Source organism: Oncorhynchus mykiss, chromosome 1 (genome assembly GCF_057628025.1).
Source record: "Oncorhynchus mykiss isolate SJ-2025 chromosome 1, ASM5762802v1, whole genome shotgun sequence".
Lineage (NCBI taxonomy): Eukaryota > Metazoa > Chordata > Actinopteri > Salmoniformes > Salmonidae > Oncorhynchus > Oncorhynchus mykiss.
The window spans coordinates 83047598-83065998 of NC_143022.1; the positions used below are offsets into that span (position 1 = coordinate 83047598).

At 42.1% G+C, this 18401-nt stretch overlaps 1 protein-coding gene across 1 annotated transcript; it reads left to right on the forward strand.

The window, feature by feature from the left end:
* Window positions 1–113: 113 nt before the first annotated feature.
* On the forward strand, window positions 114–17150 carry bcl2l11 (BCL2 like 11). The gene is given in 5 exon segments (XM_036986327.2): window positions 114–275; window positions 2029–2044; window positions 2046–2397; window positions 4806–4939; window positions 14501–17150. Coding segments are annotated over 5 exon segments (648 nt in total). The 5' UTR covers window positions 114–258; the 3' UTR covers window positions 14630–17150.
* Window positions 17151–18401: the final 1251 nt, after the last annotated feature.

Here is an 18401-nt window from a genome sequence, read left to right on the forward strand (position 1 = left end):
CGGAGACAAAAGAGTCGAACGCTTTTTCCCTTCCTTCACCCAACCTACATTTTGAAGGATCTCTTTTTACAAAGATCTGTTTTTACAAGGCGGAACCACTATTCTTTCGATGTTGACATCGCAGTTTTCTGATTAAAAAGACACTGTGTGGGCTCTAATCTTTTGCGTTTCGGAGGTGTGAGGAGTTCCAAGGTGGATTTTCAGATATTTTACTGTTATTGACAACTCTTATGTTCCGCTACTAAAGCGGATTAGGACATGTCCGATTCGTCCAGGTGAGTGCAAAATGAACATCAGGATATCGCATATGCATTTACTGTTTTTAAAAATGCTATAATTTAAGTAGACTAAGAATAGACAATGTAACTGAAAATTGCACCGCGGTTCTCTCAACTTTAGACTTCACTCAGTTGTCAAGAAAACCGTGATTCTGAGAAAAATATCCAAGATAGCCTCATTAATTGTTATTTATAGAACTATGGTGTCTTGTCTAAATGCATTTACTTTGTAGGCTACCATATCGTGTGTTTTCGTAATGCAACAAAAGTATCTTATTCCGCTCACACCGCACGCCTCGCCGCGACAGCGCTTTGACATTAATTGGAGAAAGTTCGTACTTGTTTTGATGAAGTCCACCCCGGTGTCTGCACAGCGGTTTAGCATGTGAGAATTATACGATCTTAACCGATGTCAATCGTTCCTGATTATCTTTAGTAGCCTATTATCATCGTCCTAGAAAACCTTGAAACACTGAACGCGTTGGACTTGAATTGAATTAAAAATAAAGACCATATTCACATTTTTTTTCAACTGCTGCCTGAGATTTAAACTGCGATATTTTTGTAGGCCTATTGGTCTACTTTATTCTCGGTTACAGTGCGATGCATGATATTATATCGCCTATAATACGCCAATAGGCCGTTTTTATTTTGAGGATAGGGATGAAAGGTACCTGTTTGTTTCCCTTTTGTTTTCCACTTTAACCTACCCTCATTCTTCTCAGACGATCCAGCAATAAATTAATCACCTGTTGAAGTTGAACGACAATGGGACTCCTGTTCTCAGGTGATTCAGTGATATATAGGCAAGGGGTCAACATGTATTTCCATTTTCAAGACAAAATAAAAAAAAATAAAAAAGAGGCTACTACTGCAACCTGTGGGTGGCGATAATGGACCAGTAGGCTAGCCTATGATTTTGGATGCGTTTCATTTAGCTAATCCAATCGCCTGCCAGTCACAAAGGCTCTAATCCAATCAGGTCTGCTTTCAACACATGTTCGTAGAGAACTTTTCATAACAAATGTGTGCAGACTCTCCAGCAAGAAACTGCTTGATGTGCTTGTACTCTATTGTTCGTTGTCTGACTATCTCTGCGTGTTGGTTGTCTCTAAAATGCGGCTTTCGATTTAACTTTGAATGTGTTTGATATGAGTAAGTATTTGTGATATAGTAGGCTACTGAATGTATTATAAAGTCGACAGATAGCCTATAGGCATAATAGTGAAAAAATAGTACACTGCCTGCGGTCCTTCATGAGCAATTTGGAACCAATTCGAGTATGGAATACAAGTAACGATCAGATTAATTTCGAAAACATGACTATATCTAGATTTTTCATGGGGATCCACAATAGGCTATTCACAACTTTCATTTCGGATAGAAGAAGTTAACTTGGCTTGGAGTTTGGGTTGTGACGCAGTTACTACGGCTTGTTATTTCATACAAACGGGTTTTCCCTGCTAGAAATGCTGCAATCAGCACTTCTGTACAAACAATGGAGGTACGTGGAGAGGAAGAAGTTACGGCCGAATCAAAAACTTGGATAGACTAGACACTGGACTCGACCCTGCGGGATATTTAGCCATGCGCGTTTTGTTTTATTAGTCTACGTTTTCTAGAAATGATGGCTGTTTTTAGATTTTTGATTCCAGGAGAGGAAATCTCCAACAAATAATGACAATGCACGGACAAATATATATATATATATTTTAAATAGCCTAACTCTGATACTTGATCTATCCTACAGACCACAAAATCTGTCCAAATGGCACAACCACCCTAATTGAGAGAGGGAAAAGCGGTGAGTCGCATCCCGGTGGCGGAGCAGCCTCCCGTGCCGAACCGTCTGACAACCCCCAGTCTTGCGAATGGGACCAGCAGTCACGGGGAGGAATAATGATTCCGAATAGTCTGCTTGGTTTCCAGTCGAGGTCGCCGGTGTTCAGAACACTGTCCAGGTCCTCCAGTGGATATTTTTCGTTTGACAGCGATTCTATTCCAAGCTCCCCGCTATTGAAAGATAACAAGTCGACACAGACTCCGAGCCCATCTAGCCAAGTCATTACCCACGCACTGCAGCGCATGTCTCGAGCACTGGAGACCCGGCGAGATTATGGTAAGGCACGCACGCACGCTTGCTGGTGTCGCACAAATAAAAATTGTTACTCACAATTCAGAGCGCTGGCTTCGAGGCATGGCATGGCGCACATGATAAACTATTTACGCTGCCCTTGTGGCAATCAGAAAGTACACTTTTTGACGACGTTCCCTGACTATTACAATGTACTAAGGACCATTGATTCTGTATCGTATTTATTGATATGGGGGGGTGGCGGGCTATTATGCACGGATGCGTCTTGGATTATTGCGCGCTAATTGGTCCTGGTGTTGTTTGTAATGTCTGTAGTTATATTTACATAAATACCGTAGTCATTATGATGTCTGCATGGGTCGAGACTCATGTACAACGTGACGATGAGCCAATAGTTGGATTCAACCTCGGCAGGAAGTTTTTTTAGATCAGTATCTGCACTGCGTTTACTGAGTTGTGTTATAACAAGCCACCAAGGAGTGTGAGTGATAGCAAAACATGCATGCGCATGTGTTTGTTAACGGCACCTGTACGTGCACACAGATTTACACTAAACCTCAATAACATTCCCCGACAAAGCCAGTGGCCATAGAAGACGAGCAAAAGGAAATACACTGGGACAAACAGGCACTGCTTCTTGCCCCCTTCGTTCATAATATATGTGTTTGAGCAGCCTAATTCACCTGTGTACTTTTATCTGACCACATGTCCTGAGTTGGAGTAGAGGCCACATATAGTGAGTTGGAGTAGAGGCCACATATAGTGAGTTGGAGTAGAGGCCAGTCAAATAGCCCTCTGTGTCTTTGGTCAACAGCAAACAGGGCTTCCTCCCTGCTCATTCTCCTTAGGAGCCAGCTGATATGAGGGACAGATACATCTCTATCTGTACTGTTTCACACACATCTCTAATCCCAAAGAGACTACTCTTAAAGGAAAACTCCTTTTGGTATTTGTTTTATTACACCGTAGGAATATTTTGCATGTCAACAATCAAGTTTTCAAGATATATAACTTTCTAAATACAGCCAGTATGATGCGCTCTGCTACCACTACCAACATATATTTTTGGGGGGTGGAATTTTTCTTTAATGGGTACACTCTTAGAAAAAAAAGGTGCTATCTAGAACCTAAAAGGGTTCTTTGGCTGTCCCCATAGGTTAACCCATTGAAGAACCCATTTTGGATCCACGTAGAACCCCTTTGGTTCCAGGTAGAACCCTTTTGGGTTCTATATAGAAGGCTTTCCACAGAGAGTTCTACTTGGAACCCAAACAACTTTTCTATCTTTGATGTTGGGAAGCCAATGATTGGGCCCCACTCAAAGCCATTTCTTAAGATAAAGTCTGAAGAGTTTGTTTGTGGAGAATAACATCAATGTTCTCCAGTTTTATTACCACCGCCTGTTATTGCCTGAGGGAGACAGACGCAGGGGAGGAGTTGTTTACCTGTTTTTTTTACTCAGACTTTCTTTTCTGAATACCAGATATGATTGATCCTAGCACACGTATAGAAAACCACAAGTGAGGTGTAATATCTGAAAGTCAATGTCAGCGTTCCCCAACTGACAGGTGGTTTTTATTTGGGCCACCAAGTTTTGTGAGCAAATAAGAAAAAAAATATGTTTTTTACATTTATTTTTGTTTTATTGTTGGACATAATGGACTAAAAACACCAGGAAATCTGCTCCAAGTGATTTTAATTTTAGAAATCTGTTCACAAGTATTCCCGCACATAATCGAGAGAAACGTGATCGTATACAAATGTAAGCAAGGTTCGACATGATTATGTTTTAGTCAAACATTATATCTGTTTGGGCTTCTTGTGGTGAATTTGGCGACTACCAATTATTAGTCATTCTTTTTTCCGGACCCCCGAACATCCGCTTAATAAGAAATAATCATCCCGCGGCTGAACCTAGTTGATGATCCTTGCTCTAAATATACTGTATCTGTAATATACCGTATGCCTTTGGTGCATTCAATTACATTTAGATTTTGACAACTTTACTTGAGGTTTCTTGACAAATAGCCTTTAAAACACACTCATAAGATTGTCATAAGATAACAAAAGATAACATTTCATAACAATAGTCTTACACTCATCATGGACACTGTGCTATGTGTTATTGTTACGTCTCTTTTATGACAGTGATATAAAGCCATTATGCCAGGCTACTTGCAGTAAAGTGTTTCCATATTAACATATGGTGCAACTGATATTGTAGGGCCCTTGAGGGATATGAGAAATATTAGACATATGGTTCATGACACATGAGTCATAACAAGAGATCCGAACACATTCATAACTAAACCACACTATAGTACATAAGCAGAGAGTCATACTGGACTCCTCTTAGTATTGTTGTAGCTTGGTCTTTGTTATTAGATTGTGTTCCAATGAGTTCTGAGAGCATTTTGTTCTTTGTCCCCCAGACGTGTGGCCCAACCCCCTCCGGCCCTATAGAGCACGCCCGCCACCGACTGCGGCGGACATGCGGCCAGAGATACTCATCGGTCAGGAGCTTCAGCGCATTGGAGATGAGTTTAACAACCTCTTCATACATAGGGTGAGTGTTACACCGGCACTGAGACTTACAGACGGGAGGATCCTAAAAAGAGACCCATATATTCTGATGATAAGTAGTTTCTCGGGGGAAAACAATTAATTAAACAATCACTTTCAGGGAATTGGTAGCTTCAGTTCAAATATCCCTAAGGGAGTGTGTGGCTGTCAACCACTCTCATAGGATACGATACACAGGCACTGCAAAAACAATTCTATCACGATCAAATTAGTTAAATAAAGGTAAAATAAAAAATCAATGATGGTCACTACAGTGCAAGGGAAAGTTAACCTTCCGATTAGATAGTGTCAATAATTTAAGCGTTTTCGCAGACCTGCTGCCGAAATCATGACAGCATCGTTGAAGAAATTGCCTGTGCAGCTATAAGTTGGTTTCTTTCTCGTGCTACTTTACATTTCTCTTGCTACTTTACATTTCTGGAGGTTGCATCACCTTATTTACAAACCCTGTCAAGGACTGCACTGGATCAAATGGAGCTGATAAGGTGCTCAGTTCAACATGTGCCATTCTAGATGATTTCTATTTGTCTCCTTGACCTAGCATTCTGTGCTCTCATTTCTTATGTACTGACGGAACTCTGGCTTTAGAACATTATTTATAATACAGTGCATAAGAATAATGTGTAGTTACCAAAATAATTGTATTTGCATACCTTAATCATTTTCAGTGAGCTCACTATGACATATGCCGTGGAGGGGGGAATATCACGTATCAGCTGTTACGCGACCGGCCTAATGTTCAAAGACACACCCAGCAGGAGGCTGCCTTCAACACCGACATGAAAAGGTTGTGTGGAGAGAGGGAGGGAGAGAGAGAGGGTGAGAGAGAGAGAGAGAGAGGCTACATGAAAAGGTTGTGTGGAGAGAGGGAGGGAGAGAGAGAGAGAGAGAGAGAGAGAGGCTACATGAAAAGTGCAATAGCACTAATTTAACCGTATTAGTGCAGGTTTTTTGTTAATTTATGTATATCACAAAACTCTGAGTTTCCAGGAAAATTCTCAGCAACAAAAGAGTGATACAATTAAGATCCAACATCTGCTACAGGACAGGCTCTTTGTAGCTAAAACAATCTCTGTCAGGTGGTGATTCATCTTACCCGGGGTTACCCATTTCCTGGTTAATTTCATAACTCTGTTCAGATCTTACACTTGAACACTAATTATACTCAGAGTTTTGTTGGGTAACTTTTTTGTGGGAATTTTTAGTTTATAGGGAATCTTCTTCCATGCTCCATTCTTGTCACTCTCCTTCTACGCAGTCTTGAATTGGCTGATATGAAAGACCCATAAAATGTTTTTTAACATTTGCGTCATTTAGAAGACACTCTTTTCCAGAGCAACTTACAGGAGCAATTAGGGTTCAGTGCTTTACTCAAAGGAACATTGAAAGATGTTTCACCTAGTCGGCTCAGGGATTCGAATCAGCGACATTTCGGTTACTGGTCCAAAGCTCTTAGACGCTGGGCTAATTAGTGCCTGTTTGAAAGCTGTTGACTGTGCATGTTGCATGCATTTTAGGGAGTTTCAATGTGACAGTGCATGTTGCATGCATTTTAGGGAGTTTCAATGTGACAGTGCATGTTGCATGCATTTTAGGGAGTTTCAATGTGACAGTGCATGTTGCGTGCATTTTTAGGGAGTTTCAATGTGACAGTGCATGTTGCATGCATTTTAGGGTGTTTCAATGTGACTGTGCATGGAATTTGTTGAAAACTGTTTTTCTTGCCAGTTCATAACCCCGTCATGGACATTTCTATTCTGTTTTCTTCATCACCATCCCCAAGGTACACTGCCTAGTACCCATAAAAGGGGAAGGTTTGTCTGTATAATCAAATATATGAACTGATGACTGGACTTAGTATTTTCTCACAAAACCCCCTAGAAATATTTACTTCTAATGAGTGCATAAGCATTTCCCACTAATAATGTGTTACTAATGGCGTCTGGGGAGAACTAAATATTTACACACCTTTCAACAGGTGAGGCTGTAGAACAGAACAGGGTTTCTCTGTGTGTGTCTGTGTGTGTGCGTGTGTGTGTTTGTTTGTTTGGTACATGTAAATATCTCTCTTGTATAGAGGGAGGTTTATGTATTTCGAGAACAAAAAGCCCAATAAAAAGCAGAACATATTGTGTTCCATGTTCTGGTCTGGTCTCAGGTGTTTGGTTGCGATCAGGGAGAGGAATTCTGAAAGACTGTCCCTTTCTAGAATCTAGAGCTGTCTTGTACTTTTCCCATCTGTCACAATTGTCTATTACATAACTTTCTACAGGTGATTGCATTGTGTGTTACTGGCAAATGCAGGTGTTTCATACAGTTCTATGTATAGATTGTCAACTGCCAATAACTGTCATAATGCTTGTATCTGGATGAGCTCTAGTACTTACTAGCTAGTGACTATAAAGTGAGTCATTTCATTGTTGACAAAGTGTTTGTGTGTTTTCAGGTGTCACGTAAGGTGAATCAAAAAACCTCCTGCACACTTTGTTTACTGACACACAGGTATGTGTCATCTGTGACACTTCCCTGTCCTTCCTTCTGATTGGCTCTATGGCCTCTGGCCACCCACAGAACTGACCAGTGACCTGCATTACTCTAGCGATGTCCAGGTTTTGTTTTGCCACACACACACACACACACACACACACACACACACACACACACACCATTCCTTCTCTGCCTAATAGCCATCATGGAAAATACTCTTAGGGCTGTCTGAGTGTGTGCTCAAGGTCAAAGAGGCCAAGCCCGGGGGTTTGAGACTGTCAGGAGGAAGAGTCAGGTTACAATGACGGGGCAGTGGAGCTGGTTAGTGAGTGATTGGTTGTGTTGCAGAATTGCAGGACTACATGACTGCCCTGTGGTTAAGGCTCTCAGGGAGCCAACTATGGGCTCTAATTATCCACTGGTCTGCCTTTACAGGCCTCACTCACCCAGCGCCATGGAGATGCACTCAGTCCCACCCCTCCGTGTCATCTTCTCCCAGGGTCAGTTTGAACCCAGGCTCCAACGGGTGTCATGCTTGTGTGAGGCGCTGGAAAGAACTTCTGAGTGGAGCTGATCCACTGTTGAGTGTTTGAGTGGGTTTGGGTGTCTCCATACTCCCTTTCTCTGGTTCTGTGATGCTTGCGTAGGTGTTTAGTGGTTGCATCGCTGTGAAGTTAGCTTTTCATGTGTAGGTCCTCTGTCCTTTGGGCTGATATAGGAGGCTTTTAATTCAGGGCACTCCTCCTGCTAGAGGTACACAAATCATTTGTTTTCTTTCAAACATTTTGAGCGTTTAACTGAGCCTTTCCAGAGTTCCACATGGACAGGGTTTGTACTTTTTGAGTGATTCTATTGCACCAGGCCAGCTCAATCAAACGCAGCTAAAGTATTTGAAAGAATCGCAAGTACTATTTGAGCCAAGGTCTGGTGAGACGTCTCTCCAGTGGTGAATATGGCAGATGGTAGTGTGAGACGTCTCTCCAGTGGTGAATATGGCAGATGGTAGTGTGAGACGTCTCTCCAGTGGTGAATATGGCAGATGGTAGTGTGAGACGTCTCTCCAGTGGTGAATATGGCAGATGGTAGTGTGAGACGTCTCTCCAGTGGTGAATATGGCAGATGGTAGTGTGAGACGTCTCTCCAGTGGTGAATATGGTAGTGTGAGACGTCTCTCCAGTGGTGAATATGGCAGATGGTAGTGTGAGACGTCTCTCCAGTGGTGAATATGGCAGATGGTAGTGTGAGACGTCTCTCCAGTGGTGAATATGGCAGATGGTAGTGTGAGACGTCTCTCCAGTGGTGAATATGGCAGATGGCGGTGTGAGACGTCTCTCCAGTGGTGAATATGGCAGATGGCGGTGTGAGACGTCTCTCCAGTGGTGAATATGGCAGATGGTGGTGTGAGACGTCTCTCCAGTGGTGAATATGGCAGATGGTAGTGTGAGACGTCTCTCCAGTGGTGAATATGGCAGATGGTAGTGTGAGACGTCTCTCCAGTGGTGAATATGGCAGATGGTAGTGTGAGACGTCTCTCCAGTGGTGAATATGGCAGATGGTAGTGTGAGACGTCTCACACTACCATATTCACCACTGGAGAGACGTCTCTCCAGTGGTGAATATGGCAGATGGTAGTGTGAGACGTCTCTCCAGTGGTGAATATGGCAGATGGTAGTGTGAGACGTCTCTCCAGTGGTGAATATGGCAGATGGTAGTGTGAGACGTCTCTCCAGTGGTGAATATGGCGGTGTGAGACGTCTCTCCAGTGGTGAATATGGCAGATGGTAGTGTGAGACGTCTCTCCAGTGGTGAATATGGCAGATGGTAGTGTGAGACGTCTCTCCAGTGGTGAATATGGCAGATGGTAGTGTGAGACGTCTCTCCAGTGGTGAATATGGCAGATGGTAGTGTGAGACGTCTCTCCAGTGGTGAATATGGCAGATGGTAGTGTGAGACGTCTCTCCAGTGGTGAATATGGTAGTGTGAGACGTCTCTCCAGTGGTGAATATGGCAGATGGCGGTGTGAGACGTCTCTCCAGTGGTGAATATGGCAGATGGTGGTGTGAGACGTCTCTCCAGTGGTGAATATGGCAGATGGTAGTGTGAGACGTCTCTCCAGTGGTGAATATGGCAGATGGTAGTGTGAGACGTCTCTCCAGTGGTGAATATGGCAGATGGTAGTGTGAGACGTCTCTCCAGTGGTGAATATGGCAGATGGTAGTGTGAGACGTCTCACACTACCATATTCACCACTGGAGAGACGTCTCTCCAGTGGTGAATATGGCAGATGGTAGTGTGAGACGTCTCTCCAGTGGTGAATATGGCAGATGGTAGTGTGAGACGTCTCTCCAGTGGTGAATATGGCAGATGGTAGTGTGAGACGTCTCTCCAGTGGTGAATATGGCGGTGTGAGACGTCTCTCCAGTGGTGAATATGGCAGATGGTAGTGTGAGACGTCTCTCCAGTGGTGAATATGGCAGATGGTAGTGTGAGACGTCTCTCCAGTGGTGAATATGGCAGATGGTAGTGTGAGACGTCTCTCCAGTGGTGAATATGGTAGTGTGAGACGTCTCTCCAGTGGTGAATATGGCAGATGGTAGTGTGAGACGTCTCTCCAGTGGTGAATATGGCAGATGGCGGTGTGAGACGTCTCTCCAGCGGTGAATATGGCAGATGGCGGTGTGAGACGTCTCTCCAGTGGTGAATATGGCAAATAGTAGTGTGAGACCCAAAAGGACAAGCGCCCTGCTAATGCAAAGCAGATGTCTGGCCACAGAAACATGTTGTTATTCTAAGATAACTAACGTCTGTATTTTGCCATTATCTGAACATTCACATGGCAGCTCACGTCTTTGTGGAGTTTCTATTTTATTTTTAAATTGGGTTTGTTCCTCAAAGGGATTTTCAGTAGGAAGCAGCAAATAAGCACCCTCTTATTTGTGACGCAATGTTATTTTGTTTTAGGACCTGTAGTCTTTGTCTTGAAGAATGAGGGAGAGAGAAGTTTGTCTGTTTTTAAAAAACTATTTTAAGCATCTACATAATTACTTGTTTTAATCAAATAAAAACACATTCGATGAGTATCAGTGACAACTTTGTTTTTTCTCAGGCAGCAATTGCAGGCAGACATCTGCGAACGTATTAGCGAGTCACTTTAATTGCACGTCTTCTACTTCAAATTGTGGCTGCTCTCCCAGTTTGGTCAAATAGTTTTTCAGTGTTCTTCTGGCCTTGTCAGTTTTTGTTTTGCTTGCATGTGGTGTTGCAGATTTCTCTCACACCAGATCAATTGTCAGAGAGAGATTAGTCAGTCAGTAGGTACCTGAATACCACACAGTTTGGGAACAGAAACAGCTGAATACTCAGGCCCAGATCCATTAGATTTAAAAGTGTTAATGTTTTGTAATATTGTACCAATTAGCTGGTTGTGGGTGAAACTGTCAGTATTCAGTGAATTTGGGTATTAACGTCATCACTGCCAAAACATGAAAGCTACATTGATCCCATATTTAAGTTGATCCACCTCCCCTCCTTCAGTCAGTTTTACACAACTAATAACAAATTACTAAAGGTGTCATTCACCTATTGATTTGCATTACGCCAGCCTCTCGTGTTGCATGCCTCAGGGTGTGAAGTGGCATGTGATTACATACTGTGTGTACTAGTTATATAATGCAATACAAAATGCAACATTGAGTCACGATAATATAATACCCACCAGAGAGGTTTTACCCTCAGACTCAATGGCCAAATATCTGGATCAAGTCTATGTGTTTACCCTGTGTTGAAACCACTGCCTGGAACGGTTTAATTAGTCAAGCTTACAGTAAGTACAGACATCTATCCTCTTTCTCATTCTATTATAATCTCAGTAAAACAAAGTACTGAGTAAAGGGTCTGAATACTTACAGTTGAAGACAGAAGTTTACATACACTTAGGTAGGAGTCATTAAAACTCGTTTTTCAACTACTCCACAAATTTCTTGTTAACAAACAATACTTTTGGCAAGTCGGTTAGGACATCTACTTTGTGCATGACACAAGTCATTTTTCCAACAATTGTTTACAGACAGATTATTTAACTTATAATTCACTGTATCACAATTCCAGTGGGTCAGAAGTTTACATACACTAAGTTGACTGTGCCTTTAAACAGCTTGGAAAATTCCAGAAAATTATGTCATGGCTTTAGAAGCTTCTGATAGACTAATTGACATCATTTGAGTCAATTGGAGGTGTACCTGTGGATGTATTTCAAGGCCTACCTTCAAACGCAGTGCCTCTTTGCTTGACATCATGGGAAAATCAAAAGAAATCAGCCAACACCATGGGACCACGCAGCCGTCATACCGCTCAGGAAGGAGATGCGTTCTCCTAGAGATGAACATACTGTGGTGCGAAAGTGCAAATCAATCCCAGAACGACAGCAAAGGACCCTGTGACGATGCTGGAGAAAACAGGTACAAATGTATCTATATCCACAGTAAAACAAGTCCTATATCGACATAACCTGAAAGGCCACTCAGCAAGGAAGAAGCCACTGCTCCAAAACCACCATAAAAAGCCAGACTACGGTTTGCAACTGCACATGGGGACAAATATGGTAATTTTGGGAGAAATTTCCTCTCTTCTGGTCTGATGAAACAAAAATAGAACTATTTGGCCATAATGACCATCGTTATGTTTGGAGGAAAACGGGGGAGGCTTGCAAGCCGAAGATCACCATCCCAAGCGTGAAGCCCGGGGGTGGCAGCATCATGTTGTGGCGGTGCTTTGCTGCAGGAGGGACTGGTGCACTTCACAAAATAGATGGCATCATGACAAAGGAAAATTATGTGGCTATATTGAAGCAACATCTCAAGACATCAGTCAGGAAGTTAAAGCTTGGTCGCAAATGGGTCTTCCAAATGGACAATGACCTTAAGCAGACTTCCAAAGTTGTGGCAAAATGGCTTAAGGTCAACAGTCAAGGTATTGGAGTGGCCATCACAAAGCTCTGACCTCAATCCTATAGAAAGGAGGAATGGGCCAAAATTCACCCAACTTATTGTGGGAAGCTTGTGGAAGGCTACCCGACATTTCACATTCTTAAAATAAAGTGTTGATTCTAACTGACCTTAAGACAGGGCATTTTTATTCGGATTAAATGTCAGGAATTGTGAAAAAGTGAGTTTAAATGTATTTGGCTGAGGTGTATGTACACTTCTGACTTCAACTGTATGTAAAAAGAAAAGGTATTTCAGTTTTTTTGTATTTTTATAAATGTGCAAAAATGTTTAAAAAATAATCATTTTAAATTGTTTTTGCTTTGTCATTATGGGGTACTGTGTGTAGATTGATGAGGGAAAAAATACGTTCATCAATGTTAGAATAAGGCTGTAATGTAACAAAATGTGGATAAAGTGAAGGGGTCTGAATACTTTCCAAATGCACTGTATGTTCTAATCAAACAACCTTTCAACAGCGTGTTTTAAGTTCTTGTTAAATCTTTCAGAGCAATCATTTTATATCGAGCCAAACCATCGATCTGCCATTTCTTTCATGAACTCATCATTTTTGGCCCGAAGGTGAATGGGGTCTTGCAAGGTTCCCAGTTCTGCTTCGTCTTTCTTACCGAAGGGTTAATGCACTTCCATTTAACTCCACTTCCTCATAACCTGTTTCCTCAGACACTGTTCACAGTCACTCCAGGCTTTTGTGGTTCTTGGCATGACTCATTTCAGCTAAAACAAAGCGTTGATATCCCCCTTGCATTAGTTCCTAAATGTCAGCACTGTATGGCTCCCTGCCCAGCTGCTCTGAATCCACACACATGCAGTGATTCACTAGTGGAGCGATACCCCAGTCATACTTCAGCACAGTTCCTGTCAGAAACATAGTTTCTGATAAAAGTCAAACTCAGACTTGGAGTTTCCTCAGTCCCCTCTGCCAAAGAGGCCACAGTGGAAATGACCAACGCTTATTGCAAGAGCCCTGCCAAACTAGTGACCGCAGGCCAACGTGACGGCCGGGCCAAGACAGCCACCTGTTTTCATCTCCCCTTTGCCATGTCTGCAGAGGTAATTGTCTCTGAGGAGGGAGTAGTCCACTCATCCACCATTATCAGGACCCTATGACCTGGTCAAGTCACTGCTAAAGACCTAATAGAATGGCTCAATCTCTTCCCTAATCTCTCCATTCATCTCACAGTAAAAATGTCCCTATTTATGTTTAGGTCATCAAGTACCTCTTCCATCTGAAGCTGAAGTAGCTGACCTAATAGAATGGCTTTTATGACTGTGCTGCTGCCCTGTTTTTCTCATTAAGAAGTATGACTCATGTTGTAAACCTGGTATGTTCGTGTGTGAGGGTTCAGTTCAGCCCAAGGCTCTAGTGTGGTAGTTTGCAGGGCCTCTGCCCAACACAGCAATGTTGACACAAAGAGCAGAACATCAACCCTCATATTGAAAGGGTAAATACTTTTACCTTGGTTGCTCATTTAATGCTCAATTGTGCTTATATAATTCAATACTGTGTACACATAATTAACAAACACACATACTGTACACAAGCTCATCCTGGCAGTTTCACAGGAGCAAACACATATAAGAACGTTTCATTTGATTGCCTGGGCCTCTGGTCTTAAGTGTGGAGTTAACCCACTGATCCTAACACCCGGAGAGGGAGCAGGGGTTTGGGGTGAGGTGGGGCAGGATGTTGAGTTGTGTTGGCCTGCTTCCTGTGTTTGTTAGGGTTGCATGTGTGTCATGAAAGGACTGGCACACTGACCACAGTTGAGCTCAGCCGTGTCCAGTATTATCAGCAAACCTCAGCTGTCTGTCTTCTATACACAGCAGGGGTCTTTATGGTGGTCAGCCAAGACCCCCATGGGTTCACTGAGGAAAAATCTGTTTATTAGTGCAATTTGTTTGAATCATATGTCTGGATTAAAGGTGAGTGGCGATATTACGCTGTGTGTTGTGGCAATAATGTTGAATGCTCTGTTTGTGTAGTGTCTTTCGTGGTTATACTGTATTTACAAGAGGATGTAACACGGCTCCTTTCTCTGTGTCCTCCACAGCGCCTTGCAGGCAGAAACGGTCAGGTTGCCCAGGGTAACCTGCAGCAGATGCACCAAGAGCCCGCCTTCCTACTGTGGATGGGTCTTCTGATTGGACGACTATTACAGATAATCCTGCGGAGAAGATGATTGACAGACAGAAGCCCCAATCCCATCCTCTGGAGCACCCAGCAGGCGCATACTGTAGAACCTGGGAGAATTCTGTTAAAGACCCTATACATATATGAATATGTAAAATTGTCACATTTTCAGAATGGACTCTCCTTCATATGTGAACCTTTACAACTTTGTCTTGATGGTTTTTGACCTTGAATGGCCTCAGGATTCCCTGGTCCAGCATAAATTGGGACAGGGACTCTGTAATGCTTTGGGAATACTTTCTTTGGAAATTCAACAACACCTGGAATTTTGCACCTGTGTTTCCTGCACGGATCTGGAAAGCTGAGCCTAATCAAAGAACCAGAGATGGAGTGTCCCATGGCGGAGCGCTCACAGGGATAACGCTGTGTGGAGGCTTTGTGGAGGTTACATATACCTTGTACAGCTTCTCTTTTTCTTTACCACGCTCTTTTCTTTCTTCGTGTTTGTTTGTGAGTTTACCCATGGTCAGATGTGTAGAGTCTGTGTCTGTTCCTCCTGGTCCTCATGGCAACTCACTGTTTCCCTCCCAAAACTAACCTGCAATTCTCCTTTGATGCAGTCGGTTCCATTGCCGGTTCCATGGACCCAGATGAAGTCTGTTTAATGGAGAGTCTCCATTGAAAGTGTTTTTAAGTCCAGTAGTTTTAGACAATGATTCAGTGTGCACTCCAATAGTCTTTATATGAACCCTTTAGGTATTAACCTCGAGCAATAACTGAAGACGCCATTTAAAAAAAATGTATTTCCTTTCCAAACATATTCAGTATTAAGAGCAATAGCATGGATGTTAGTAGTCATTGAGAGAACAGAAAAAAATAAATTTGAAAGCAACTACAATGCCTATAAGAAAGAGATATAATGAAATCAAAGTAGATCTACATGAATTAGGGCAAACAATGTAACTTCTTGAAACAACGTATTTTACTGTTGTCTCATTTGTTTCTGCCTGCCCTTATCAGCTGTCAAACATAATTCCTGTTATCATTTAGCCTCTGGCTCAGACCTGCTGTTGTCAGTGCTTTGTTAGCCCAGCTGACACTCATGTTGGCCCAGACAAGTCTAGTGCAGTGTTGCTAGGTCATTAAAAGCTCATAGAAGCTTTGCTGGAAGAGAACCAAACTCTGAGCCGACATTAGCCAGAGGAACAGGCATAGAGAGACAGTGGATTCAACACAGGTTTGAATGGGTGGGATCAATCACAGTGCTTGAGAACTTAGATGGATAGACAGTGAGAAAAACCACCAAATGTTCTTGACAAAATTCTTGAAACATTTTTGTATTTCTGATCTGTGGTAGAATGAATGTTTTAAAAAAAAATGATTTTAAGAAAGTGAAGTAGGGTTACTTTGGATGTTACATATGTTACCATATTCTGCATCATGGGTTTTAAATTGTATGTGTCCCCAAATGTGACCCAAAGATTGATTATACTGTCATTTTGCTGGTTAGTTCCTATGGTAAAGTACAGTATTGGTGTGGTTCAGACCAACTACCTTGGTCACCCTTTTGATTCCAATGGCTCCTATCTGTCAGTCTGTTGGTATTTGATGTGAAAACCTATTCCACACCCACAGTTCAAGAAACATTATCCAGGAAATTGCATGTTGACAGTATAACATGTGATGATGAAAGACTATTTTTAAAATAGCATAGCACTTACAGCTCATTCAAGGTTTTACGTGCCAAATATCTGCCTTTTACATTTATTAAAAAAATGTTTTGCTGACCATGTAGATGAAATGTAAGGTTGATGGTATTGTTTGATGACATTTCTGCAAACCCAATTTTGAGAAGTGATGTGTTTCATTCTGTCATGTTTGTCTTGGTACCAACATTTTACTGCTCTGCCATGTTTTATATCTTGTATGACTGTCTATTCTTTTTTGGTGTTGCCAAATGAAACCAAAAACCTCATTTCAAAGTACTGTATCTCAGAAGGGTGTATGTAGTCGTGTCTATAGATGCTTTCCAAGAGAACAACTGAAAGCTCAACTGTCACCTTCTGAAACTGGTATGGAAACTTCTCCGACAGTTAGCCAATGGTTCCATGTACTCTAGATATATATGTGTTGAGTGAAGGCATGGTCCATACTGTCCATCCATCTTAATAGGGGTAGAGACCATAAATAGGAATAGCATTTTCCCCAGACACATCAAAATTCCCAAGTTGGATCCATACATTTTCACCAGTGTCATCTTGGTGGAGGAAGTGCAGGTTTGTACCTCTTGCACAATGATTACTGTACCCAGAATTCAGTCTGTTCAGGACCCTTTTGCACTCTGCGCAGACAGACAGAAATTGATCTATCTGACTCACAGGACCCAGTACATTTGTAGCAAAATGTCATTGTTATTTTTTATATTTTCTAATTTGCACTGAAAGATTGCAATGTTGTGATTTCAATTGTGCAATACTGCTGTGCCTGTAAAAAGCCTTTTTTCATCTTTAAAAAAATCTGGAATTTTCTTTCATTGTTGATTAAACCACATCCTTTTTCATGAAAATCAATAAGCCACTGTCCTTGTTCTATAACTATAACCACACATATTGCAGTCAAAATGAATTAGTCACAGGCAATTCAAAGAAAGTGTGACTATCTTTTTTACGCAAACTGGCCTTTTACATACAGTTGAAGTCGGATGTATACATCCACCTCAGCCAAATACATTTAAACTCACTTTTTCACAATTCCTGACATTTAATCCTAGTAAAAAGCTTTTACTTCTTTCATCACATTCCCAGTGGGACAGTAGTTAACATAAATTCAATTAGTATTTGGTAGCATTGCCTTTAAATTGTTTAACTTGGGTCAAACGTTTCGGGTAGCCTTCCACAAGCTTCCCACAGTAAGTTGGGTGAATTTTGACCTATTCCTCCTGACAGAGCTGGTGTAACTGAGTCAGGTTTGTAGGCCTCCTTGCTCACACACGCTTTTTCAGTTCTGCCCACAAATTCTCTATAGGATTGATATCAGGGCTTTGTGATCCAATACCTTGACTTTGTTGTACTTAAGACCCATTTGCGACCAAGCTTTAACTTCCTGACTGATGTTTTGCGATGTTGCTTCAATATATCCACATAATTTTCCATCCTCATGATGCCATCTATTTTGTGAAGTGCACCAGTCCCTCCTGCAGCAAAGCACCCCCACAACATAATGCTGCCACCCCCGTGCTTCATGGTTGGAATGGTGTTTTTCGGCTTGCAAGCCTCCCCCTTTTTCCTCCAAACATAATGGTCATTATGGCCAAACAATTCTATTTTTGTTTCATCAGACCATAGGACATTTCTCCAAAAAGTACGATCTTTGTCCCCATGTGCAGTTGTAAACCGTAGTCTGACTTTTTTATGCCGGTTTTGGAGCAGTGGCTTCTTCCTTGCTGAGCGGCGTTTCAGGTTATGTCCATATAGGACTCGTTTTACTGTGGATATAGATACTTTTGTACCTGTTTCCTCCAGCATCTTCACAAGGTCCTTTGCTGTTGTTCTGGGATTGATTTGCACTTTTCGCACCAAAGTACGTTCATCTCTAGGAGACGGAACGCGTCTCCTGCCTGAGCGGTATGATGGCTGTGTGGTCCCATGGTGTTAATACTTGCGTACTATCGTTTGTACAGATGAACATGGTACCTTCAGGGGTTTGGAAATTGCTGCTCCCAAGGATGAACCAGACTTGTGGAGGTCTACAATTTTTTTTCTTAGGTCTTGGCTGATTTCTTTTGATTTTCCCATGATGTTAAGCAAAGAGGCACTGAGTTT